General features: G+C 36.5%; 2 protein-coding genes across 2 annotated transcripts in view; one reads left to right on the forward strand and one right to left on the reverse strand.

Annotated features, from left to right (window-relative positions):
- The first annotated feature begins 7,161 nt into the window (after window positions 1-7,161).
- Window positions 7,162-18,256, forward strand: part of LOC131805906 (cAMP-specific 3',5'-cyclic phosphodiesterase, isoforms N/G-like) — a 77,323-nt gene continuing 66,228 nt past the window's right edge. Inside the window, exons 1-2 of the mRNA XM_059129669.1 lie at window positions 7,162-7,348; window positions 7,408-8,371. Of these exons, the coding sequence (XP_058985652.1) occupies window positions 7,162-7,348; window positions 7,408-8,371 (1,151 nt within the window). The remainder of the gene's footprint in view (window positions 7,349-7,407; window positions 8,372-18,256) is intronic.
- On the reverse strand, window positions 13,041-14,974 carry LOC101888707 (katanin p60 ATPase-containing subunit A-like 2). The gene has a single exon (XM_005183541.3). The coding sequence runs from the start codon at window positions 14,536-14,538 to the stop codon at window positions 13,072-13,074; it is 1,467 nt and encodes a 488-aa protein (XP_005183598.2). The 5' UTR covers window positions 14,539-14,974; the 3' UTR covers window positions 13,041-13,071.

Here is an 18,256-nt window from a genome sequence, read left to right on the forward strand (position 1 = left end):
GAAACAATTCCAGTGTATAATGCCGCTACAATCATCAAAATACCGAATGAAGGGAGGTACCGTTATATGGGGGCTATACGAAGACTTGGACCTGCATAGACAATTTTCTGTCTTAGGCTGTAGTATCCATTACGAACTTCAAATACGAAATTTGAAGAAATTCTAGCGGATAATGTCGCTAAAATCTTAAAAATGCCAAATAAAGTGAGGTACGGTTATATGGGGGCTATACGAAGACGTGGACCTACACATACAATTTTCCGTCATAGGTTGTAGTACTCATTGTGAACATTATCTACCAAATTTGAAACAATTCTGGTAAAATAATATAGCTAAAATAATCAAAATACCGAATATCTGGGGTACCGTTGCATGGGGGATTTGCGATATCTTGGACCTATACAGAATATACACAAGATATGTTATGAAGATCGAAGCAATTCCTCTGGTACCTCCCTCACAAAGGGTCAACAATTTTGAATATTCATGAAGCTCGAAAACGCGAAATTCCCATCCGATTTCATTCGAACTTGGCACATCTCAATATTTTCATCAACACAAGATCTATTGCAAAGATGGTGGAGATCGACCAATTCCTTCTGGTACCTCCACCACAAAGGGTCAACATTTTGAATAGCCATGAAGCTCATACAACGCGAGTCAATATCCGATTCTATTCGAACATGGAACATCTCAATATTTCTATCAGTACATGATCTGTTATAAAAACGATGGAGATCGGACCAAATCGATTATAAAATACAAAATACAGGGTGAGATAAAAAATGCAACAAAGTCAAACGCATTACCGGAAAGCAAAAATGTCGGAAATAGCATCAAATTTTAGAATAAGTTTAGATTTCGGCCAAAATACCGCAGCGCAACATTCCGACAGCGTGTGACGGTTCATTGGCCGTTTGGAGGTCATAATTCGTGCAAAAGGTGACTAACCTCACGCTGTTCGAATGTTGCGCTGCGGCATTTTGGCCCATTCCCTGCAAAGCGCTTGCTTGAGGTGATCGACACTTTGGTATTTTTTTGTGCCAACCTTGCTTTCCAAAATACTCCAGACACAATAGTCCAACGGATTGGTATCCGGAGATTTTGGTGACCATTGTGCGCTGGCTTTAATACCCTCCAGCTTATTTTCACCATAATAATCGGCATTTATTCTAAAGCCACGGTCGATTAATACAAGCGGAAAGCGATCGAGCCATCGGCTGTTATCACCATGGCCGACGCTTGAGTGTTGGTGGCCAACCGAAGGTGCACATTTTCAGCTGACCTCTTTGGCAAGTAAAAACACGATCATTTTGGTTGTTTACATACTGCTGAACAACGAATGTTTTCCCATCGGAGCGGAGAAACTCAAATTCGGCAGTTCACCACTTTCGGCCAAGCGAAGCAACTCTAGCTCTTTTTCGTCTCTTTTCTTGCTGTTGCGGTGTAAGTTCTTGCACTTTTTAGAATTTTTTTCATCTCACCCCTGTATATTTAGGTCCGATACGAAATTGACAATATTGGCCCATTCCTTCGGAACCTACTCGATGGAGGTTCATCAATTTGAGTAATCCTAATAGAAGTCAAAATATATTTAAATAACCGAACATTGGCTGAGGGTATACAACTTTCGACAATAGCGACTGATAGTTATTAACTTGTTCTCATTTCATTTTTTGCTCGAGTGTATCGTTTTGAATCAAACCCACGACCTGTAATTATTTCATGTTCCCAGATATGAAAGTTGTGAGAAGAAAAAAATCGCTCAATACTTAATTGAAATGTTTAAGAAATGTTCTTGTTCTTATCAGATTAGACATGTGGAGAAAGCAAACGCAGCCGCCCCCACCACCCATTCGCAGCAATTCAAATTTCCCCCAATAAAATTTTGAAATTAATGAAATGATATAAAAAAATTTATTTTTAGACTTCGCCGCATATTTAAGTGGATGGTGTGAAAGAATCTGATTTCTAGCAGAACATTAGACAAATTTGATGATAAACATAATTTCGAAATGGAACGGAAATGGTGCCAGTGCTGCTGGTACTCAGACTAATTTATTGAATTATTTTCAAGAGATTTTTCTTGCAAATCCGAAGTGCTTAAAATGTTATTGTGGGCTCGTTCATAAGTCAACACGGTTTATTGAACTTGGAAGCTCTTACCAAAATTTCGTACCAAGATTTATTATTTGGGGAAAAAGGAAAAGTGGTGGTGAAGGTTTCTTTCTTTCTTGGGCATTTCATTGACCTTACAACACGCACGCCATGTGCCCCATCACCCCATCAGGCACAGGTGGTTTTTGTTTGGCCTTGCCAAAAAAAAGAAAAAAACCCGGAGAGGAAAATAGGAAATTTATTTGTTTTATTGGCTGGCCATCATTAGTCACGTTATTCATGTGCGAAAATGTAGGTTCCTGGGTATTGGTTATCTTTGGCATTGGAATCGATATCTTTCTAACACCCCGGCATTATCATCAATGCAATGCGAATTTTTGTTTTTTTCTTTTTTTGGGGAGAAATTGTTGCCGCCAAACATTTCTCCCGTCCATTGACCTAATTGGCTTCTGATGTCGTCGCATCTAATCTCTTTGATATTATCAATATCTAAACAAAAGCAAATGAAAATAATAAACTAACATATTTGTTAGCAGCTAATTATGATTGTGGGTTAATAGCCTCCCCATTTTATCTCTGAGTGTTTTGTGGGTCAATGGGCCCATCCAGGCAAGGTTATAGTTGAATAAACGAAAAAGTGCTTGGGAAAAAATTGAATATAATTAGTTTTTAATATAATTTTATTTTTATTAAAAGGTTTAGAAAAAAATGCGGTAATAGTTTGTTTTTCATCAGTTCCAATGGTTGCTAGGGGTCAAGAGAGATTTAAAATTAAAAAAAAAAAAAACAAGTAAAACAGCTGTAAGTTCGGCTGGGCCGAACTTTAAATAGCCTCCACCATTTGGAACGAGTTTAGAAATTTTCAAAAAATAAAATCCTTAAAAAATTCTGTTAAAATTTTAAAAATACCGTTACATTGGGGTCTATACGACGTGGACCTATATAGACATTGTTCGTCATAAGCTATTACCATTTTCAAATTCGAAACTTGAAATAAACGGGAAATAATGTAGCTAAAATCATCAAAATATCGTTTATAGGGAGGTACCGTTATATCGGAGCTGTGCGAAGATCTGTACCTTCATAGACAATTTTCTGTCAAAGGCTAAAGCATTCATTACGAACTTCAAATACGACATCTCAAACAATTTCGGTGGGAATTGTACCTAAAATCGTCAAAATACGGAATATTTGGAGATACTGATATATGGGTCCTATACGAAGACCTGGACCTGCACAGACAATTTTCTGTCATAGGCTGTAGTATCCATTACGAACTTTAAATACTAAATTTGAAACAATTCTGGTGAATAATGTCGTTAAAATCATCAAAAAACCGAATATCGGCGGGTACCGTTCTATGTGGGCTATACGAAGTCATGGACCTACACGGCCCATTTTCTCTCCTATGCTGTAGTACATATTACGAACTTCAAATACCAAATTTAAAACAATTCCGGAGAATAACGTCACTAAAATAATCAAAATAACGAATATCGGAAGGTACCGTTATATGGGGGCTATACGAAGCCGTGGACCTGCACAGACAATTTTCTGTCCATTACGAACTTCAAATACCAAATTTGAAACATTTCCGGTGAATAATCACTAAAATACCGAAAAGAGGAAGGTACCATTATATGGGGACTATACCAAAACGTGGATCTACATTACCCATTTTTAATACCAAAAGTCCTGCAGACATAAATCACAAAAATACCGAAAAAAGGTATGGGGACTATACCTAAACGTGGACCTACATTTTCAATACCAGTAGTCCTGCAGACATCATATACATTTGAGTAAAATTTTATCAACCTACTTCATTTCGTTCGGAAGCTTGAGCGATTTCCACAGACAGACAGACGGAGGACATCGCTAAATCGACATAAAATTTTATGCTGATCAAGAATATATATACCTTGTGAGGTCTAAAATGTATGCTTCAAGGTGTTACAAACGGAATGAAAAACTTAATATACTCTCCAAATTTTGAAAAATGATGTGAGGATAGTTTGTTTTTCATTTTATCATAGTGGAGGGTCAAAAGAGTTTTGAAATTGTAAAATATTTTTAATGACTAACGACATCTACATGTCAATTGAAATATTGCTTTTCATTTACAGTTTGTTCAGATGCATATGTAACCCGTTAGGGTATAGATGGCTCTGGTTACATTTTTATTCTTTATTCAGGTATTGTCAGCTCAAGCTTTCGAAGCGAAAACTCTTATTTCACATTTTATGAAAGTTAAAAAATCATTCATAATTTTGACCCTCTGTGGGGAAGGTACCAGAAGACATTGTGTAATATATTCCATCTTCACACCAGATCTTGTATTGATAAAAATATTGGGATGTGCCAAATCTGAAAGGAATCGGATATTCATATCGTATTTTCTAAGCTTTTTGATTATTCAAAATTTTGACCTTTTGTGGAGGAGGTACCAGTAGGAGTGGTCCGATCTATCAGGTCTTCATACTAAATCATGTGTGGTTAGAAAGATTAAGATGTGCGAAATTTGAAGATAATCGGATGTTTATTTCGCATTTTATGAGGCTTATAATTATTCAATGTTTTGACCCGTTGTGGGGTAGATACCGAAGGAAGTTTTCCGTTATATTTCATCTTCACACCATATATCGGAGTGATAGAAATATTAATATTAAGATGTGCCGAGGAATCGGATGCTCATTTCGTATTTTATGAGATTCATAGCTATTCAAATTTTTGATTTTTTTGCGTAGAGGGTACCAGAAGGAGTGGACCGATACATTCCTGCAGCAAAGTCAAACACCATAATTTTTACATTTTTTTTAAATTTTATTGAATGAAGGCAAAAAATTTCGAAAATAGCATCAAATCTTAGTTTAGTTAGATTTCTTCGAATTGGTCGCCTTTGACACGAATTATGGCCTTCAAACGGCCAATGAAACTGTCACACGCTGCCCGAATGTTATTCTGCGGTATTTTGACCCATTCCCGCCAAAGCACTTGCTTGGGGTATTTTTTAGTGCCAACCTTGCTTTTCAAAATACTGCAGACACAATAGTCCAACGGATTGATATCCAGAGACTTTGTGGCCATTGTCTTCTTGGGGTCCTGTTGGAATGTCCAAGGTCTGCGGCAAAAATGTTTGCGTGCCCAAGGCTTTGATACACCCTCCAGAATATTTTCGCGATAATATTCGGCATTAATTCTGATGCCAAAGTCGATTAATACGAGCGGAGAGCGACCATCGGCTGTTATGGCGGCCCACACCATTACCATGGAAGGCGCTTGAGTTCTGGTGGCCAACCGAAGGCGGCCTCTTTGGCAAGTAAACACCATCATTTGGTTTGTTAACAAACTGCTGAACAATGTATGTTTTCTCATCGGAGCGGAGAAAACCAAATTCGGCAGTTCACCACTTTCGGCCAAGCGAAGCAACTCTTTAGTTCTTTTAAGTCTATTTTCATTCTGTTGCGGCGGTGTAAGTTCTTGCATTTTTTGGCTTTCCCGCTTTTAATGGCTTTACCGCGAGCTCATTTTCCAAAATTTGCCGAATGGAATTCTTTTTTTTCTGGAAAATTCTCACCAAAATGCTTTTGTACACTTGCGAACAACATAATCAGCTGTCACTGGAATAAATTTAACAGCTGTCGGACGAGCGGCTTAAAATTGACAGCAGTCTGAAATTGGTTGCAGTTTATTTCAACTCATACAGGGTATACAGGGATACCCTCTATAGTCAAAAAAATAAAATAATACCATGATTAAATATCTAGTTCATACAAAAATAAGTAATTCATCTGAGTACCTTTTCGTACCAAAATAAGTACAAATAGTACTTTAAAGTACCTGTCCCTGAGAAAATACTTTCTCGAAAAATGTCTTTTTCTACGGAAACATTCATCTATTAATAGTAACCACCTCAATGGGTTAATTGTTTATTTTCTACCTCTTTCACTACCTATCTGTCTCTCTCTCCCTCTCGCGCTCTATCCCTTTCTCTTTTATGAATAATCAGTGAAAGTCATTGTAAATGATTTTTTGCGGTGAGGTTTCATCTCGCCTTGTATACCCTCTACCTGATTAAATATCTAGTTGGTACAAAAATAAGTAATTCATCTAAGCACCTTTTCGTACCAAAAAAAGTACTGATGGTACTTAAAAGTACTTTCTGTCCCTGGGAAAATACTTTCTCGAAAAATGTTTTTTTTTTTACTGAAACATTCATCTATTAATCGTACCATGTTTTCCTCGCCACCTGAATGGGTTAATTGTTTGAGAGAAATTAATCTCTCTCACTACCTCCCTCTCTCACGCTCTTTGTTTCTCTTTTATGAATAATCAGTGAAAGTCATTGTAAATGATTTTTTGCGGTGAGGTTTTGGTTTTGTCTTTTTTGCCATCTTCGCTTCTGTAACAGATGTCTGGGGGTACCAGAGAAATGGCACGTGGGCAGACAAGGTCCGCTACGTAAAATCAAATTATAACGGTCTTGATATAAAATTTAAATAAAAATAAATTAAAAATAGAAAAAAAAAACAAACGAATTGATGACTTAATCAAAATGACATTCTAGCATTCTGGGATGCAATAAATTCAATAGGCATTTCGATTGAATGAAACAAAAAAAAAACAACAACAACATCCAAATGCCAGGAAAAAGAGAAAAAAACACAACTGTTTTGAGACATTTTTCAGTGCTTCTTCTTCTTCTTCCTCTTTCATTGAAAAAAGTAAATAATCGCCAGCTGGGGTCTATTCGCAGTCTTAACGAGAATTTCCACTTTAACACAATACCTTCTTGCTTTCAATTTTTTTTCTTTGCAGAACAAGTTTTCCTTTGCCGTGTAACATATAAACAAAAAAATAGTAAACAGAAAAATATATTTTTTAATCATAAAAAGTGTTTAAAATAAGAAAAAAAATCAAAAAAGTAATGTTAAAAAAATAAATCATCCTCGCCAAGACAATATCCGAACCCTCCAAAAAATCGAACCAAAAAATTAAATTCAAATCAAAAAATTTCCTCCCCCAAACAATGTAACAACGGCTATGTTTGCAACGCTTTTCATAATATTTGCATTTATACGGGCGTTTCCCTGGCGAAGAAGGCGTGGCGGAGCAGAGCTGTTGGCCATTGAGGCTGGTGGTGCAATAGCAGCCGACCAGGAGAGAAATATTAACGGTGAAAGGCAACAACGTCCATATTCAACAAATTCCAACCCACCGTCCCCGAATGGCAGATCGAGGCAACCGCAAGATTTTATAGTGCCAAGCGATAGCCAAGAGTATGAACAGAGGAGGCCTACACAAGCCACCATCAACGCCGCCACCACCTCATCCATATTAAGCCAAAGACACAACTCCAACGGAGAAGGAGGAGAACAGTCCCGCAAATATTCCTCAGGTCGTCGAAAATCCTCAAATACCATGAAGTAACCTTTAGCGGTAGTGTTGGTGGTGGTGACAGCGATTCGGAACGTACACCCACCTCTTCGCATACCCCTGCCCGCCTAGTTAGACAACCACGTTCATTAAGCCCGTCCAGAGGCCATTCGCCCGATAGCAATAGCTCGCTGAATTACTATCGCTCTTCAACGCTGTCATCACGTTCCCATCCCACCCGGGCCTCCTCGGATTACGAAACGGCGGCCAGTGACTATTACACACCGGGACGTTCAAAATCTCCCGCAACGGAACGGGAGCGGGAACGGGACCGAGAATTAAACGGTTCCTCGCACACGTCGCGTAACGTCACCTCGCGTGCCATCCACCGAAGTTCCAGCAACGGCTATTTAACGCACTCAGACACCCTAGTAGGATCCGACGAAGAGGATCGCCTAGCTAGCCATCCAACCAATCGAGAATCGAACGATCCACATTTTGAGGCTGACAACGAAGCCGAGGCGGACGATTCATACGATCGTGATACCGAAGAATTCTATAGCAATATTCAGGACGCTGCAGGCACCTCGTCGAGTCGCAGCAAACGTTCTTCGCTGTTTTCGCGTTCGGATTCGTCGGCAACGACCACTTCCTCGAGTGGTTGTACTTTCACGGGAGCGAAACGTCGCTCCACCGCCTCCATTATTTCGACGTCTATGTGTTCGGATATAATACCCATCGATCGTAGACGTAGCTCAACGGCCACGGAATATAGTGTCCGCTCGGTATCGAGTCAACAGAGGAGATCGAGTGGCCGCATACGACGTCATATATCCAGAATGACAATCGCCGGAGCAAGAAGACGCACAACGGGCAGGTATATTGAAATTTTGGAAAATAAAAAAAACAACATTTTTCAATATTAAAAAATGGTTATATTTACCTAGTACCAAATATAGTACTATATAGTACTTTCCGTACAATTTTAGTACACATTTCCGAAAATCACCTCCATATCTCATTTTAAGATACCAACTGGGAAATCTGTATCAAAATGAATGATTCCCAGCCATATCCCTTCACCCAACACCAAATTTAGTACCATTTAGTACTTTTCGTACAAAAAAAAAAAACAAATTTCCAAAAAACACCTCCATATCTCAATTCCAGATACCAACAGAAGCCTCAGTATCAAATTTAAGGATAAAAGCCCTATTCCTTCACCCAATACGAAATTTAGTACCATTTAGTACTTTTCGTACAATTTCCAAAACCACCCGATATCTCAATTCCAGATACCAACAGCGACCCTTATATCAAATTTCAGGTTTCTAGCCCTATCCCTTCATCCAACACCATATTTAGTACCTTTTAGAACATTTCGTAAAAAAAGACAAATTTCCAAAACCACCGCCAAATCTCAATTCCAGATACCAACAGGCTCCTCTATGTCAAATATAAGGATTCCATCCCTATCCCTTTACTCAATACTGAATTTAGTACTATTTAGTCCTTTTCGTAGAAAAAAAAAGACAAATTTTCATAACCACTGCCAAATCTCCATTCCAGACACCAACATGGTCCTCTATATCAAATTTGTACTTTTCGTACAAAAAAAAAAATCCAAAACAACCTCCAACAGACGTCAACAGTGACATCTATATCATATTTCAGGATTCCAGCTCTATTCCTTCACCCAAAACCGAATTTAGTACTATTTAGTACTTTTGGTACACTTATAGTAAACATTTTCAATTTAGTACTATTTAGTACTTTTGGTACACTTATAGTAAACATTTTCAAAACCAACTCCATATCTCAATTTTAGATACCAGTAGAGACCTAAATATTAAATTTGCGGATTCCAGGCCCATCCCTTCATCCCATTCCAAATTTAGTACCATTTGTCCTTTTCGTACAAAAAATACAAATTTCCAAAACCACTGCCAAATCCAAATTCGAGATACTAACAGGGTCCTCTATATCAAATTTCGGGATTCCATCCCTATTCCTTTACCTTTCGTACAAAAACGACACATTTTTCAATTACAGATACCAACAGAATCCTGAATATCAAATTTGAGGATAAAAGCCCCCTATCCCTTCATCCAATAACAAATTTAGTACCATTTGGTATTTTTCGTACAAATATGGTACGCATTTCCAAAACCACCTCTCAACTCGAGATACCAACAGGGCATCTAAATCAAATTTCAGGTTTTCAGCTCAATTCCTTCACCCAAAACCGAATTTAGTACTTTTCGTACAAAATTAGTACACATTTCTCAAAACCAACTCCATATATCAATTTTAGATACAAGCAGAGACCTACATATCAAATTTGAGGATTCCAGCCCTATCGCTTCACCCAGTACCAAATTCAGTACCATTTAGTCCTTTTCGTACAAAAAAAGACAAATTTCCAAAACCACCTCCAAATCTCAGTTCCAGACATCAACATGGTCCTCTATATCAAATATCGGGATTGCAGCCCCATCCATTCACCCAATACTAAATTTAGTACCAATTAGTACCTTTCGTACAAAAAAAGGCAAATTTTCAAAACCAACTCCATATCTCAATTCCAGATACCAGCAGAAACCCCAATGTCAAATTTGAGGGTAACTGAGGATAATTTAGTACAATTTGGTACTTTTCGTAGAAATATGGTACGCATTTCCAAACCACCTCCATAGCTCATTACGTGCGGGCTACACATGGACAGCGGCCCTAGTACCCTATACCAAATTGTACCAAAAGCTTCCTACATACTCCAATCCTACACTCCTTTTCCAAATTTCAGGATACCAGCTCTATTGGTTAACCCAAATACGAATTGTACCAAATATAGTACCATTTCGTACACATAGGTACGAAATTCCAAAAATTCCTACATCATACTATCCGATAGAAATCTTATTTACAAAACTGCAGAATTCAAAATCTATCGGTTCTCTCCCAAATTTAAATTGTACCAAATTTGGTACCATTTCGTACACATAAGTTCGAATTTCCATAACTTCCCACCTCCTCTAATCCTACATTCCAACTCTAATCTTAATTCAGGCTACAAGCTCAATTGTTTCATCCAAATCCGAATTGTACCAAATTTAGTACCATTTAGTACACTTATGTACAAATTTCCATAACTACCTACATCATAAAATCCAATAGAAATCTTAATTCAAAAATTTTCAGAATTCTAAATCTATCAGTTCTCCCAAAATTTAAATTGTACCAAATTTAGTACCATTTAGTACACACGCATAAGTACGAATTTCCATAACTTCCCACATCCTCTAATCCTACATTCCAACTCTAATCTTAATTCAGGTTACCAGCTCTATTGTTTCATCCAAATCCGAATTGTACCAAAATTAGTACCTTTTAGTACATATAAGTACAATTTTCCATAACTACCTACGTCATACAATCTAATTGCAATCTTATTTCCAAAAACTTCCGAATTCCAAACCTATCGGTTCTCCCAAAATTTAAATTGTACCAAATTTAGTACCACTTAGTACACATAAGTTCGAATTTCCATAACTTCCTACCTGAATCCTCAATTCTACAATGCAATTCTAATCCTAATTCCAAATTTCAGCATTCCAGATTTATTGGTTTGTCCAAAACGCAATTGTGCCAAATTTAGTACATTTTAGTACATAGAAGTACAAAATTTCTATAACTACCCATATCATCAAATCCACTAGAAATTATAATTCCAATACTTCAGAATAGGCTATAGGTTCTCCAAAAGCTTAAATGGTACCAAATTTAGTACTTTTTAGTACACATAGGTACAAATGTCCATAAGTACCCACATCATAGAATCTAATAGAAATCCTATTTCCAAAACTGCAGAGTTCAAAATCTATCGGTTCTCCCAAAACTTAAATTGTACCAAATTTAGTACCATTTAGTACACATAAGCACAAATTTCCGTAACTACCTAAATCATACAATCCAATATAAATCTTAATTCCAAAAACTTTAGAATTCCCAATCTATTGATTCTCTAAAAGTTTTAAATGTACCAAATTTAGTACCATTTAGTACACATAAGTACGAATTTCCAAAATACATATTTCAATCCTACAATGCAATAGTAATCGTGTTTCCTAATTTCAAGATTCCAGCTATATCGTTTTACCCAAATCCAATTAGTACCACATTTAGTACCATTTAGTACACATACGTACAAACGTCCATAACTACTTACATCATAGAATCAAAAGAAATCATATTTCCAAAAATGAAGAATTCAAAAATCTATCGGTTCTCACAAAACTACAATTGTACCAAATTTAGTACCATTTAGGACACATAGGTACGAACTTTCAAAACCTCCTTCATGCCTCAGTCTCACAATGCAATAGCAATCATGTTTCTAAATTTCAGCATTCCAACTCTATAGGAGCAACCACATCGAAATTGTACCAAATTTAGTACCATTTAGTACCTTTCATACATATAAGTAGAAAATTTCGAAAACTACCTTCATATCCCAATCCTACACTCCGCCAATAGTGTTTATTTTAAATTTCAGGATTCTAGCTCCATCCGTTCCTCCAAATTCAAGTTGTACCAAATTTAGTACGGTTTAGCACTTTTCGTATACAGGAGTACACATTTCCAAGACTACATCCTTACATCGACCCTACTCCTTAACCTTGATTCCCATTCCAAATTTCATGTTATTTAGCTCTAACCGTGCACATGATACGAAATGGTACCAAATTATACGAAATGCTACCAAATGGTACGAAATGGTAATATTTTAGTGTTTTTCGTACATTTATAGTTCGAATTTGCAAAAACCCTTTAGTTCATCTATAATACACACCACCAGTGGCCCTCATTCCAAATTTAAGAGTTCTAGCTCAACTGCTTCCTCGACTTTCCTCCTCAACCTTGATTTTCATTCCAAATTTCAAGTTTTTAGCTCTAACCGTTTACCTGTTACGAAATGGTACCAAATGATACGAAATGCTAACAAATGGTACGAAATGGTAACATTTTAGTGATTTTCGTACATTTATAGTGCGTATTTCCAAAAACCCTTTGGTACACCTATCATATACTCCGTCAGTTACCCTCATTCCAAATTTAAGAGTTCTAGCTCTTCTACTGCTTCCTCAAATTCTAAGGCTACCATGTTTAGTACCATTTAATACTTTTCGTACCGTTCTAGTACGAATTTCCAGAAACCCAGCCTTATCTGACCCAAAAGTGACCCTCACCCAAAATTTCAAGATTCTAGCATCACCTATTTCCTCTGGACGTTGGTACATCGTTAAGTCAGTCGAGTTAGGTTGTTTCATTAGCGAAATTGGAAAAATATAATTAAAATTCAATTTTCAATTCAAATTAAAAATTAAAAAATTCGAATAATTATTTCGAATTTCAAAAAAAATGTTCGAAATTCAAAAACAATTTATTTAATTTTTCTTCCAACATTTTTTTTTTTTATTTCAAAATTTATTGTTACAATTTCAGTACCATTTTCCTTTGTAATTTTCTCTCTTTCCCTCTCCCTTCACCCTTTCTCTTCTTCCTATATTGACTTTGCCTTTACGAACCATGTTCCTTTTGCCATTTACCATGTTTGTCCATCAACAGCAAACTCAAAGGTTTAATTTGTCTAAAAGCATTTTCCAATGGGACATCCTCCAGCAGCGGCTCGGCGCCCTTCAACTGGGCTTTTGTCAAACGTCGCACCGTTTGCATGGCAATTTCTTTGCAGGCCAAACGTATTTCATCACCGGTAAAATTGTGGGATAATTTCAGCAAAGTTTCCATTTGTGCGGGAGCCACCCTCACATTGGGTGGTATTAATTTTTCAATTAATTTCCCCCTTTCCGACGGGTTTGGCAACTGGACCAGAAGTTTCTTTTCAAAACGTCTCAAAAAAGCCTCATCAATTTCCCATGGCAAATTGGTGCTGGCCAAAATGAAAACACTGGCAGTTTGGGCGGAGTGCTCCATGCCATCCATTAGCTGAAGTAGTTCATTTTTAAAACGCTTCGAGGACTCATGATCTGTGCTGCGATCCCTTTTTGAGGTTAGGCCCTCAATTTCATCGAAAAAAATTATAGAAGGGGCATGTCTTTGGGCCATGTAGAAGAGAATCTTTAGCAACTTTTCAGATTCCCCACGCCATTTGGATATGACCACACTGGAGGTAATGTTGAAAAACGTCACCTGGTCCCGGGTTTCGGAATACAACACCTTGGCGAGAAGAGTCTTTCCACTGCCTGGAGGGCCATGCAGCAAAACCGAACGCCAGGGCCTAAGGCCTTGGTTAAATAGCTGGGGATATTTGAGGGGAGTCAGCACAGCTTCCTTAATGATTTCAATGGCCTGGGAGTTGCCACACACATCCGACCATTTTAGCTTGGACTGTTCACTGAGAATTGTGGATTTGACCAATTCTGCCAGATTTTGCCATTCCTGGCAACTCAAAAGCAAATCTCCACCCGGATTTGGAGAACTGTGTTGGATTTCTTGCAACCTGGTGAGGGCAGAATCTCCAGAGCCTTTATTTCCCTCCATGGTATCAATTTCAGCTTGATTTCCCGAACCCACATCCATTTTCATGCGACTCGTTTCCATTTTCTTTACCACCACCTGCAGGTCATTCACATCAAAGCCATTTGCCGGATTACGAGTGTCATTCTCTCCTGTCGCCAGCTGCAGCTGCTGCTGCCCCGCTCCATTGTTGTCTGGCGCCTGATTGCATTTGCCATTTTTCTTCCTCAGCTTCTGGGTCATTTCCAGTTTAACCCCCGGCCTGGCTCGTTTTACAATCTTTGGATATTTGCCAAACTTCAGCTGATAATAGCTGGCATATTCCAAATAAATGCCATCCAAATCGACATTGTCACACAGCTCAAAATCTTCGCTTAGCTGGCGAGTCGCCTCCGTGGCCAATGCCGTTGCCGTATTGAAGAGGCCATTGTCTTGGAGATAACGCTGCACCAGAAATAAAATATTTCTACGTCTATTTTGTAGATTACGTATCTCGTCATCTTTTGACATTTGTAAATGGAAAGTTTTACTTTTTACAACAACACGAACAACAACAACAAATTTGAAAGAAAAAAACTTCGCAACTTCGTTTTACACAATTTTCCGTACAACTGCTACAAGTCACTCAAAATTGCACTGAGCGAGAGAGCCGGGGAAAAACAATAAAATTGTTGTTGGTTGTTGTTTCCATGTCTTCCTCCCGGTTGTCATGTCAGACGGGAAAACATGCGTTATTATGTCGGTGTGGTTGTTGTTGTTGTGTGTTTTCTCTTGTTAGCCACAAATGGTTTCTTTGGCAACTTAACTTGGCTTGACTTGGCCGGGCCGTGCAGTTGAGTTGAGTTGCCAGGATGGCAGCTGAGAAACCACACAAACTTGGTTGCAAAAGGATGTTGTTATAGTTACTTGAAATTTATTACCTTTTCAAAACTCTCTCGCCTCCTCTCTCCCCCCCCTATTATGACTCCTTGTATGCATGGTGTGCCCTACACCAAGGGATCATAGATTAATTTAAGGATATTGTGAATGTTTTTTTAGAAATATTTAAAAAAATGGATTTAAAATTTTTATTTATTTTTTTTCGAAAAATCAAAAACATGGATTTTTTAAAATGTTTTTGGGATAATCAATGATTTTTAAGAAGAGCAAGGACTACGGTTTATAAAAAAAAATTGAAAAAAAATATTTTTAAAATAGCCCTAGTTTTTTTGAGATCTTCCTCTCCACCAAGTGCCAAAAACTGCAACAAAGTCAAACGCCATAATTTTTACATTTTTTTAAATTTAATTGAATGAAAGCAAATAATGTCGGAAATGGCATTAAACTTTAGAATAAGTTTAGATTTGTTCGAATTGGTCACCTTTGGCACGAATTATGGCTATTGAAACACAGTCACACGCTGCCTTGCTCTGCGGTATTTTGGCCCATTCCGGCGAAGCGCTTGCTTGAGGTGATCGACACTTTGTTATTTTTTAGTGCCAACCTTGCTTTCCAAAATACCCAAGACACAATAGTCCAACAGAGTGGTATCCGGAGATGGCCATTGTGCGCTGGAAATGAAGCGAGGAACCTCATTTTGTAACCACTCTTGTGTGGCGCGTGCTGAGTGCTATGGTGCTGAGTCCTGTTGGAATGTCCAAGGTCTGCGGCCAAAATGTTTGCATTCCCAAAGCTTTAATACACCTTCCAGAATATTTCGCGATAATATTTGGCATTTATTCTGATGCCACGGTCGATTAATACGAGCGGAGAGCGACCATCGGCTGTTATGGCAGCCCATACCATCACCATGCCCGGTGCTTGAGTTCTGGTGGCCAACCGAAGGTGCACATTTTCAGCTGACCTCTTTGGCAATTAAACACTATCATTTTGTTTGTTTACAAACTGCGGGACAACGAATGTTTTCTCATCGGAGAAAACCAAAATCGGCAGTTCACGACTTTCTGCCAATCGAAGCAACTCTTTAGCTCTTTTGAGTCTATTCTCTTTTTTTTTTTGCGGTGTAAGTTCTTGCACTTTTTGGAATTTTAATGGCTTTTACCCCCAGCTCGTTTTTCAACATTTGCCGAATGGAATATTGCGATATGTTCAGCTCACCAGTCATTTTTCGGCCACTGCGACGCAGGTTTCGATTAAGTCGCTTCTTTACTTTTCAAACCATTTCTGCTGCCAGCAACATCTGTTTTCTACCGTCCACTTCCTTGACGTCTGGATGGAGGTTAAAATATTTTTAAAAAGGGACACAAGCCCCGAAAACGCCCTCGTCAATCTCTTAGAGAACATGATTTAAAAAATATTTATTTTAACATTTTTTTAGAGCTAAATATTTTAAAAATATACAATTACATACCACATTACAAAAGTCATGCTTGACTCAACACACACACTCTCACTAATTTATGTCCAATTCGAATAGAATATTTTTATGCCCAACAATAATTCATCAATACCCCGCTCTATGGATGTAATGCCTTTTGTTTAACATTCATCATTTTTCGGATTTTCTGCAAAATGTTTAGTTGTTGCTGGCTGTTTATTGTTGAGGCTAATTATTTGAGCAATAATTTTGTGGTTTTATGGCTATTGGCAACTACGTCCGTTTTGCGATACATACTTACATACATACGCTGGTTGCAATGTACGTAATAATTTTACACATGCATTGGGTTATGTAAAATAAAAACCATTTCCAAAAAGAAAAATTAAAAAATTATAGGGTTCAAAGTCCTATAAATTATGGATTTTTTTTTAAATTCGGAAAAATATATTTTTTGGCTATTGGTCCTTTGAAAAATATTCTTAAAATCCCGAGGTGGATTTCTTTAAAAATAGTTTTGGAAAGATTTACAGTGCGTGAATTTCTTTAAAATTTTTTTCAGAAGGACTTGAATTTTTTTTACTAATTTTTTTGGAAGGTCGTGGATTTTTTGAATCTATTTTAAAAGGACAGAGATTTTTTGTAAAAATATTTATAGAGGGACATGGATTTTTTAAAAATTATTTCTAGAAGGACGTGGATTTTTTTAAATCTATTTAAAAGACGTGGATTTTTTTAAAAATATTTTTAGACGGACGTGGGTTTTTTTAAACAAATATTTTTAGAAGGACATGCTTTTTTTTAAATATTTTTAGAAGGACATGAATTTTTTTAAATATTTTTACAAGAAGGACGTGGATTTTTTTAAACAAATATTTTTAGAAGGACATGATTTTTTTTAAATATTTTTAGAAGGACATTAATTTTCTTTAAATATTTTTACAAGAAGGACGTGGATTTTTTTAAACAAATATTTTTAGAAGGACATGATTTTTTTTAAATATTTTTAGAAGGACGTTAATTTTCTTTAAATATTTTTACAAGAAGGACGTGGATTTTTTAAATTATTTTAGAAGGACGTGGATTTTTTTAAATTATTTTTAGAAGGACGTTAATTTTCTTTAAATATTTTTACAAGAAGGACGTGGATTTTTTTAAATTATTGTAGAAGGACGTGGATTTTTTTAAATTATTTTTAGAAGGACGTGGCTTTTTTTAAAGAAATATTTTTATAAGGACATGATTTTTTTTAAATATTTTTAGAATGACATTAATTTTCTTTAAATATTTTTACAAGAAGGACGTGGATTTTTTTAAATTATTTTAGAAGGACGTGGCTTTTTTTAAAGAAATATTTTTTGACAGACCTGGATTTCTAAGAATGTTTTTAGAAGGACGTGGATTTTTTAAAAAGTATTTTAAAAGGACGTGGATTTTTTAAAAAGTATTTTTATTAGGACGTGGCTTTTTTAAAATGTATTTTTAAAAGGACGTGGATTTTTTAAAAAGTATTTTTAAAAGGACGTGGATTTTTTAAAAAGTATTTTTAAAAGGACGTGGATTTTTTAAAAAGTATTTTTATTAGGACGTGGCTTTTTTTAAAGAAATATTTTTACAAGGACGTGGATTTTTTAAAAAGTATTTTTACAAGGACGTGGATTTTTTAAAAAGTATTTTTACAAGGACGTGGATTTTTTAAAAAGTATTTTTACAACGACCTGGATTTTTTAAAAAGTATTTTTACAACGACGTGGATTTTTAAAAAAATATGTTTACAAGAACCTGGTTTTTTAAAAAAATATTTAAACAAGAACGTGGATTTTTAAAAAATATTTTTACAAGAACCTGGATTTTTAAAAGAATATTTTTACAAGGACATGGGTTCACAAAAAAAAATTTTTTACAAGGACG

Source organism: Musca domestica, unplaced genomic scaffold (assembly GCF_030504385.1).
Source record: "Musca domestica strain aabys unplaced genomic scaffold, Musca_domestica.polishedcontigs.V.1.1 64, whole genome shotgun sequence".
Lineage (NCBI taxonomy): Eukaryota > Metazoa > Arthropoda > Insecta > Diptera > Muscidae > Musca > Musca domestica.